We start from the raw sequence: 9,705 nt of genomic DNA on the forward strand, positions 1-9,705 counted from the left end.
GTGTGCAGTTCTGGGCCCCACAATGTAAGAAGGCTGTGAAGGTACCCAAATGTGTCCAGAGGAGGGCAACAAAGCTGGGGAAAGGGCTGGAAGGCATGTCCTGTGAGGAGCGGCTGAGGACTCTGGGTTTGTTCAGTTTAGAGAAAAGAAGGCTGAGGGGCGACCTCATTGCTCTCTACAGGGTCCTGAGGAGGGGAAGTAGAGAGGGAGGTGCTGAGCTCTTCTTCCTCATACCCAGTGATAGGACGCACGGGACGCTTTGTCAGGAGAGGTTTAGACTGGACAGAAGGCAGCAATTCTTTCCCAAAAGGGTGGTCAAACACTGGAACAGGCTTCCTACGAGAGGCGGTCGACGCCTTGTGTTTAAGTGTTTAAGAGGCCCATCGGTGTTTAAAACGTGTTTGGACAATGCCCTAAATAACATGATTTTTCTTTTGGTCAGCCCTGAAGTGCTCAGGTATTTGGACTAAATGATCATTGTAGGTCCCTTCCAACTGAACGATTCTATTCTATTCTATTCTATTCTATTCTATTCTATTCTATTCTATATATACACCTGTAGAGGGTGGATCCCTCCAGAAGCTCTGCTTGGAAACTCAGCCCCTGGATACCAGCCTACCCAGTTGCAGCCACAGCTCCATTCCAGATGCTGGTACAGACCACCCCAGTCACACGCACACACACGCACATGAACTCTTAAGTCCAGTCACTCCAGTCTCTCTGGTTCTGGCACTATTGGCATACGGGCTGTCTGACCTCCTGGTCCTGCTCCGGCTGCTGCACTCACACCACCGTGCTCACGCGTTCACACAGAAGATTCACTGACACGGAAAAGAGTTAGAAGTTTAATGAGGAGACAGGACAGACTGCACTGGTCATGTCCTCCCCTAAACTTCCCATAATAAGTGGGACAAGGTGTTCATTCCTCAGGAGCCTGTAATTTGGGTTCCCATCTGCCACTGTGCCTTTGTGCTCTTCTTGGTTTCTGGAGATGGGTTCCAGGCAGTTCTCCTGTGATGGGTCTGGGAGCAGATGGGCAGGGCATTAACATTTGATAGCAGATCATGGGAATTGCTGTCCAGAAATGCATCGTGATAAGGCGAAAAGCTTTATTGTTGCACGGGCAATGGCTTCATTCCGGGCCAGTATCACGGTCTTGTTTCTAAGACTGTAGATGAATGGATTTAAGAATGGGTACAGGACAGTGTTTAGCAAAGCTACCATTCCGTTTGCCTGCGAGGAAACGTGTTCTGAAGGATGCACATAGAGAGCAATGCAGCGCGCATAGGCAATGGCCAAGGTGGTGAGATGGGAAGAACATGTAGTGAAAGCTTTTTTCCTCCCAGAGGCTCCTGGAAGGTGTAGAATACAGAAAAGGATGCCTGTGTAAAATGCCGGAGTTAAACATAAGGAACCCAGCATGACAAATGATAATAAAATAGAGTCCATTTTCCCAAGCAGGCTGGTGTCAGAGCAGGACAATTTGAACAAGGGGGAGCTGTCGCAAAACAAATGGTGGATCTTGTTTGAGCCCCAGAAAGTCAGCTTGTAGAGGAGGACCAGGCAGTAACTCAAGAGTGTGGTGCCCATGACCCAAGCAGCAACAACCAGGTGGATGCAGAGCTGAGGCTTCATGATGGCAGCATAACGCAAACGCTGGCAGATGGCAACGTAGCGGTCAAAGGACAGGACAACAAGTAGAACAAACTCTGTAGTGCCCGGGGCAAAACAGAAATAGGATTGGGCAAAGCAGCTGCTTAGTGAGATTGTTCTCCTACCAGAACCCAGGATCACAAGCAATTTAGTGCTTGTGGAGGATGTAAACCAGATTTCCAGGAAGGACAGATTGCTGATGAGAAAGTACAGGGGGGTTTGCAGGTGGTGACCCACGCATAGAAGGAAAATGATGGTTGCGTTCCCCATCACTGTCGTCAGGTATATGAGCAGAAGGACCAGAGAGAGAAATAGCTGTAGTCTTTGATCAATCTAATCTAATTAGATCAATTAGATATTCACAAGTCCATGGGCCCCGATGGGATGCACCCGAGAGTGCTGAAGGAGCTGGGGGAAGGCATTGCTGGGCCGCTCTCCATCATCTTTGAAAGGTCCTGGAGAACAGGCGAGGTGCCTGAGAACTGGAGGAAAGCCAATGTCCCTCCAGTTTTAACAAAAGGCAAGAAGGAGGAGCCGGGGAACTACAAGCCAGTCAGCGTCACCTCCATCCCTGGAAAGATGATGGAACAGCTCGTTCTGGGCGTCATCTCAAGGCATGTGGAGGAAAAGAAAGCTATCAGAAGTACTCAACATGGGTTGACCAAGGGGAAATCATGTGTGACTAATCTGAAAGCCTTCTATGATGGCATGACTGGATGGATAGATGAGGGGAGGGAGGTAGATGTGGTCTACCTTGACTTGAGTAAGGCGTTCAACACGGTCTCCCACTGCATCCTCATAGGGAAGCTTAGGAAGAGTGAGCTTGATGAATGGACAGTAAGGTGGACAGATAACTGGTTGAAAGACAGAGCTCAGAGGGTCATGATTAGGGGCACAGGGTCTAGTTGGAGGTCAGTGATGAGTGGTGTTCCCCAGGGGTCAGTACTGGCTCCAGTCCTCTTCAATATATTCATCAATGACCTGGATGAGGGGATAGCGTGCACCCTCAGCAAGTTTGCCGATGACACAAAGCTGGGGGGGGTGGCTGACACACCGGAAGGCTGTGCCACCATCCAGAGAGACCTGGACAGGCTGGAGAGTTGGGCAGAGAGGAACCTTATGAGATTCAATGAGGGCAAGTGTAGGGTGCTGCACCTGGGGAGGAATAACCCCATGCACCAGGACAGGTTAGGGGCTGACCTGCTGGAGAGCAGCTCTGTGGAAAGAGACCTGGGAGTCCTGGTGGACAACAGGATGACCATGAGCCAGCAATGCGCCCTGGTGCCCAAGAAGGCCAATGGCATCCTGGGCTGCATCAAGAAGAGTGTGGCCAGCAGGTGGTGGGAGGTCATCCTCCCCCTCTACTCTGCCTTGGTGAGGCCACACCTGGAGTACTGTGTCCAGTTCTGGGCTCCCCGGTTCAAGAGGGACAGGGAACTGCTGGAGAGGGGACAGCAAAGGGCTACCAAGATGCTGAGGGGACTCGAACACCTCTCTTATGAAGAAAGGCTGAGGGATTTGGGTCTCTTCAGTCTGGAAAAAAGACGGCTGAGGGGGGACCTTATCAACACTTATAAATAATTAAAGGGTGTGCGTAAGGAGGATGGGGCCAGGCTCTTTTCAGTGGTGCCCGGGGACAGGACAAGAGGTAATGGGCACAAACTTGAGCATAGGAAGTTCCAGCTAAACATAAGGAGGAACTTCTTGACTTTGAGGGCGGCAGAGCCTGTGGACAGGCTGTCCAGAAAGGTGGTAAAGTCTCCAACTCTGGAGACATTCCAAACCCACCTCGATGCGTTCCTGTGCAACCTGCTCTGGGTGACCCTGCTCTGGCAGGCGGGTTGGACTAGATGATCTCCAGAGGTCCCTTCCAACCTTATGATTCTATGATTCTATGAAACCCACTTTCCATGCTATGGAATTTCATTTCAGTGCTGCATGTTCATTTGGGTTCAAATGAACAAAAACAAACACAGAAAAAAACACACTGGGCTAGTTTTTTGGAGAGGCAGTTTCAAAGTGGCAAAGCAGTTCAATACGTAAATATTGAGAGCCAAGTTCACATTTCCAGCAAGGGGAAAGGTCCCAATTTGCTAATTAAACTCTCTGGCCCATCCTGCCTGGAGTTGTACAGCAGTTGTGTCACACAGTAGCCAGTGTCAGAGGGAAGAGGGAGGCAGCGGGAACTGGAATGGTTTGGGCTCAAATGGAACTCAGACCCTGAGCTGGCAGGACAACACTGGCCGCAGTCGGACACAGCTTCCCTGAGACGACTGTGAGTTCAGACCATGGGCGTGGAGGATGCACAAACCTCTTGAAGTCCCATCTCGGCAGGGGAAGAGGAAGGGTTTGTGAGAGACACGGGCATGCAGGGAAAGAGCAGTGTGTGCATAGCAATGAGCGTGTGAAAGGCCGGAGAAGGACCTGAAATAGCAAGGGGTGTCATGCTGAAATGTCCGAGGTTGAATTTTCACTGTGAGGCAGCAGAATGAGGAGGATACGCACTTCAGCGCTGGGTTGTGGAGCTAAATAGAGGATTCTAGCATGTCTGGGGCTTGCAAATCTTGGGGGATAAATGAGCATTGACAACGCTTTTGGAAGAAAGCAAATAGGTTGGGAGGGGACACCCACAGGAATTGGAAAATCCACAGAACTCCACAGCTTTTTTTTTGGAGCTAAAGAACCTGGCACAGGCATGGGACAGCTTAGCTGCGGTGGGCATGGCTTTGGGCCTTGACGCCCCAACAGACCTGAGTAGGCTTCTGCCTCTTCCACTGAGACCCATGAGAAGGCACTCGCTCCTTAAAGCTCCAGCACCTCGTTGCCTCCTCACCCACCCACCACAGAGCCTGCAAAGGGTCCTCCTGCTGACCAGTACCCGGCTTCACACACTCACACATTACACAGAGCCCTGAGCATTCCAAGAGGGAAAGGAGCTCCCTCCCCAAAGGATGGGGGTCAGGCCTTGGCCATCCTGCTTGGGGAAGCAAATCAAGGGCTTTCGCAATGACTTCCATGTTTAAATTTCTTCCTGTAGCAAGTGTCTCTGACATCCTTTCCTGCTTCACCAGCCCCCAGGGACACGAACTTTGTCTGCTCATTCCCTCCTCGGTCTCTTCAGAGGCGGAGATCAGCAGGGCCTGCTAACACCCCCAGAAACCTGGAGGTTTGCTTCTGACTTTTACTTCTCCGGGGGCTTGCTCAGTCTTTCAGGATCTGCAGTGCAGGAGCTCGGCACCAGAGGGCTCATTAACACGCCAAACGCCCTAAGGAGCCAGCTCTGAGCCTAATTCTCCTTTAGTCTTCCATTCTTATGGGGTTCATGAGAGAGGTGTCAGGAGTGGAGTCAAAGTGAAAAGATGCCAAAGCCAAGAGCCCAAGTGAATGAAATACTGGATTTTCAATAGCCAGTTCTGCATTAACACAGTGCTGCAGCTGGGTTACAGCACTGTCCTCTTTCTGAGGAATTTGAAAACTCACAGAATCACCGAATGATAAGGCTTGGAAGGGACCTCGGGAGATCGTCTAGTCCAACCCCCCTGCCAGAGCAGGGTCACCTAGAGCAGGTGAAAGTCTTCCCTACAGAAGTCTTCTCTAGGTGCTGATCCCAATGATATCACCTCATGTTACGTACGGCTCCATCCTCCTTCTGCTGAGCTTCATTGATGGGCAGTTTTCCTGTTTCTTTCATGGTGGTTAGCCTTCCCTGCCTTTTTGTATTGTATGCATGTCAAATAGTGTCAGAAGCAACACATTTATCCTCCACACCTTCACCCATTTCCGGCTGCAGTCTGAGATATTTCCCCTCTTGGAGCAGACATTGTGCAAAGCTGCTCCATGTAGGGAAACCCACTTTAGTGCTGCATATTCGTTTGGGTTAGAGAGAAGCACCAAACACACGCTGAGCTAGTTTTTCAAACAGTTTCAAAGTGGCGTAAAAGATCAAATCCAGAAAAGCCAAGTTAAAAAAAGGGAGGAAAAATGGGCACATCTGTATATTCTGAACTGACAAATTTTCTGTCAGTGAAGAGAATGTCCCACAGCCTATGGGATGTTTTCATCAGTTGTCCCTGTGGGAAGCTGGGTTTCTTGGGCCTCTTGGCTTGACCCTGCCGCACTCCCATTTCCAGCAAGAGGAAAAGCTCCGGCTGAGGCATCAAACTGTTGCCCATCGTGCCTGGAGAGCCAGGACAGTTGTGTCACACAATACCCAGTGTCAGAGGCGAGAGGGAGGCAGTGCGAATTGAAATTGTTTGGGCTCAAATGTGGGAAATACTGTTTCCCATGATATTCTCCTGGAGAAACTGGCTGCTCATGGCTTGGACGGGGGAACGATTCATCAGGTGAAAAACTGGCTGGAAGGTGGGCCCCAAAGAGTGGTGGTGAATGGAGTTCCATCCAGTTGGCAGCTGGTCACAAGTGGTGTTCCCCAGGGCTCGGTGCTGGGGCCCATTCTCTTTAATGTCTTTATCAATTATCTGGATGAATGGAACGAGTGAACCCTCAGTAAGTTCGCAGACGACACCAAGTTGGGAGGGAGTGTCGACCTGCTTGAGGGTCGGAAGGCTCTGCAGAGGGATCTGCACAGGCTTACGGACCGATGGGTCGAGGCCAATGGTATGAGGTTCAACAGGGCCAAGCGCCAGGTCCTCTACTAAGGTCACAACAACGCCGTGCAGCACTACAGGCCTGGGGAGGAGTGGCTTGAAAACTGCCCGGCAAAAAAGGACCTGGGGGTGTTGGTCAACAGCCGGCTGACTACGAGCCAGCAGTGTGCCCAGGTGGCCAAGAAGGCCAACAGCATCCTGGCCTTTACCAGGAACAGTGTGATGAGTTGGACCATGGAAGTGATCGTCCCCCTGTGCTGGGCGCTGGTGAGGTCCCACCTGGAGTGCTGTGTCCAGTTTTAGGCCCCTCACTACAAGAAAGACATTGTGGGGCTGGAGCGGGTCCAGAGAAGTGCAAGGGAGCTGGCGAGGGGTCTGGAGCACAAGTCCTGTGAGGAGCGTCTGAGGGAAATGGGGGTGTTCAGCGTGGAGAAAAGGAGGCTGAGGGGAGACCTTCTTGCTCTCTGCAACTCCCTGAAAGGAGAGTGTAGAGAGGTGGGGGTTGGTCTCTTCTCCCAACTAACAAGCGATAGGACAAGAGGAAATGGCCTCAAGTTGCGCCAGGGGAAGTTTAGACTGGACATTAAGAAAAATTTTTACACTGAAAGGGTTATCAAATATTGGAACAGGCTGCCCAGGGAAGTGGTGGAATCCCCATCCCTGGAGGTATTTCAAATTCGACGGGTCAACGTAGTGCTTAGCGACATGGATCAGTGATGGTTTTTGTCAGTGTTAGGTTGATGGTTGGACTTGCTGATCTGAAAGGTCCCTTCCAACCTAGACAATTCTATGATACTGTGACCCCCCAGTTTCTCTAGGAGGTGGTCTGGGCTACCTTTTTCTTCCAGTACCCAAGTTGCAGATGTTGTGGTCCCTCTAGTGCCCAGTCCAGACTTAGGCCCTGAAAAATAACTTGCTCGCAGGCATATTCTACTCTCTGGTCTCTCTGGTTTGGTGTTTGCTTGTGGTTAAACCACTAACATACGCACCAATGTTATATGCATATGCACCATTATCACCAGTTGCCTGCCACCCAAAGTACAAAAGGTCTGATGACTTGTGGTTCCCACTCCAGTGTCTGGCACTTGAACCTCCATCTGTGCAGAGAGACCAGAGAGCTCCCTCGCCCCACAAATCTCTTGGAAAAGGAGGTATTAAGAAAACAGGACAGGCTGTGGTGATCAGTTGTGGGGCACAGCCAGGGAAGTGTCCTGACCAGCCACCTGTTTGCACATGACCATCTCATTTCATCCTCTTTCCTCTCTCTTGTCCCATCTTGTTCCTCTAGAAACCTTTGGTCCTTTCCTAGAAATCCCACAGCAAGTCTTACACAGTCCTCAAATGTGCTTTCTGGCCTCCCAGCATGAGTCTCAGACACCCAAGACAAAAACCCCCCTCCTCCATAGGCAAGGTCATCCTGGCAGGCTCTTCCATTGGCCCACTTAACTAACTAAATTGACACAACTATGTCAGGACTTTCTTGGAATTATTGTCTTACCTTTTGAGTTCTGAATTGCTCCTCAGAAAGCATGGCAGCTCACGTCCTACAAATGGCAATCCTTTCTTTTTTATGGAAGGGCTGGAGACAAGGTCAGATGGAAATGCCTACATGGTGTATGTAGGTATATGCAGCCTTGTGCAGGAGGAGTGGGGGTTATTAGAATCAAAGAATCATAGAATGGTTTGGGTTGGAAGGGATCTAAAAGATCATCTAGTCCAACCCTCTTCCATGAGCAGGGACACCTCCCACTAGTTCAGGTTGCTCAAAGCTCCTGACCTTGGACACTTCCAGGGGTGGGGCATCCACAACTGCTCTGGGCAACCTGTTCCAGGGTCTCACCACACTCATCATAAAGCATTTCTTCCTTACGTCCAATCTAAATCTACCCTCTTTCAGTTTAAAGCCATTGTCCCTTGTTCTGTTGTTACCGGCCTTGGTAAAAAGTCTCCCTCCATCTTTCTTGGCCTATGACCACTATGTTTTCATCTGCAAACAGCGTGGCGAGAGCCCAGAGATCTCCCAAGGTGGGGTTTGGAGGCCATCCTTTTCGATGCAAAGGAAGGTGAGAGCAAGGTGGGGCAGCCGGGTGGATGACTACAGCCTGCAGGGAAAGAGGCAGAGGTGATGGAACACCGTAGGACAGCCTGTGGTGGAGAAGACAGAGGGATGTGGCAAAGCTGAAAGGCCCCTGACAGAGCCAACCTCTTCATGCCTTGGGCTGTTGTCTCTGCCACTGATGCCTATGAGGAGACAACCAGTCCTTCCAGCACTGGGGTCTCATTGCCTCCTTGTCCATACTCAGGAGCCTCTGGTGGTGTCGTACCATAGCCCTGTCCTTGGCATTGCACATCCCCACATCACAGTGTCCCAGAAAGAGCCCTGAGGAATGAGTGAGGGACAGGATGTCCCTTCCTGGGGGCTGGGGGTCGTGCCTTGGCCCTTTGGGTGATGGGGTCAGGGCTTGGCCCTTTGCGCTAATGAAACACATCCAGGTTTACTCAGCATCAGAGACACCTTCACCTTGCTTTCTCTGACCTGTCATCACTGCCTCCACGTTACTGCTCCAACCAGACCCTGGTGATAATTTCTGAGTGGTGTCCCATAGTGGGACCCATTAAGACTACAAGAAACTTTGGAGTTTGAACCTGACTTTGACTCCTTGAGAGGTTTCTTCAACTTCCTCTCAGCGACCGAGGTTCATGGACTTGGCATCAAACCCACCAGAGGGGTCATTAAAAGGCTTTGGGCTGGTCCTCTGCGTCTGAGCTGGGCTGGGCTCCTGGCATGGAGGGAGCTCATGGCAAGCGGGCAGCGCTGCAGAGAGACAGGTCTGCCCAGGAGCAGCTCCTCTGCCAAGCGCAGCAGGGCTGAGGGCACTGCCTGCAGGCACCCGAGAGGAGCCAGGCACAGAGAGGACAAAGGCAGTCTGGGGTGGGAGGAGAGTTCTGAGCTTGTTCTTGGGGAAATCTTCACCCCTGTTGACACAGTCAGTCTCTGGCTGTAGGGCAAGGCAGGGGAGTCTCCTGGAGGGATGTTCTAGGGCTGGCTGAGAGGAGCTGTCAGGATGGCTCTCCTGGCTTCTCTGGTGTGGAGAAGGAGGACGTGCTTCCGAGCAGGGCTGCCCTGCTGCACCATGGCAGCGACAATGAAGGACGGCTGCCTTCTGCGAGGGACTGTGGCAGGGTTTTGAAGACAGGTGGGTGTGCAGGCAGGGGTGCCCAGGGCTGTCCTTGAGAGCAGGGTCCCTGCACCCCAGGGGGCTTTGTGCCAGGGCAGGGACTCTGCTGCTTGCCAGGGTCAGCTCTCAGCCTGCCCAAGGAGTTCCCCCCCGAGCTTCTGTGGGGAGAAGCTCTGGGGCAAAGGAGAGACTCCCCTCAGGGCAGGGTCCTTTGGCTCTTTTGAGAGTGTGCTGTGTGGGTCAGGGCTGCCCACAGCTGCAGATCT

At 51.7% G+C, this 9,705-nt stretch overlaps 1 protein-coding gene across 1 annotated transcript; it reads right to left on the minus strand.

Annotated features, from left to right (window-relative positions):
• Positions 1-1,062: 1,062 nt before the first annotated feature.
• On the minus strand, positions 1,063-1,980 carry LOC128903545 (olfactory receptor 49-like). The gene has a single exon (XM_054187560.1). The coding sequence runs from the start codon at positions 1,921-1,923 to the stop codon at positions 1,063-1,065; it is 861 nt and encodes a 286-aa protein (XP_054043535.1). The 5' UTR covers positions 1,924-1,980.
• Positions 1,981-9,705: the final 7,725 nt, after the last annotated feature.

The sequence above is a fragment of the Rissa tridactyla genome, unplaced genomic scaffold (genome assembly GCF_028500815.1).
Source record: "Rissa tridactyla isolate bRisTri1 unplaced genomic scaffold, bRisTri1.patW.cur.20221130 scaffold_47, whole genome shotgun sequence".
NCBI lineage: Eukaryota > Metazoa > Chordata > Aves > Charadriiformes > Laridae > Rissa > Rissa tridactyla.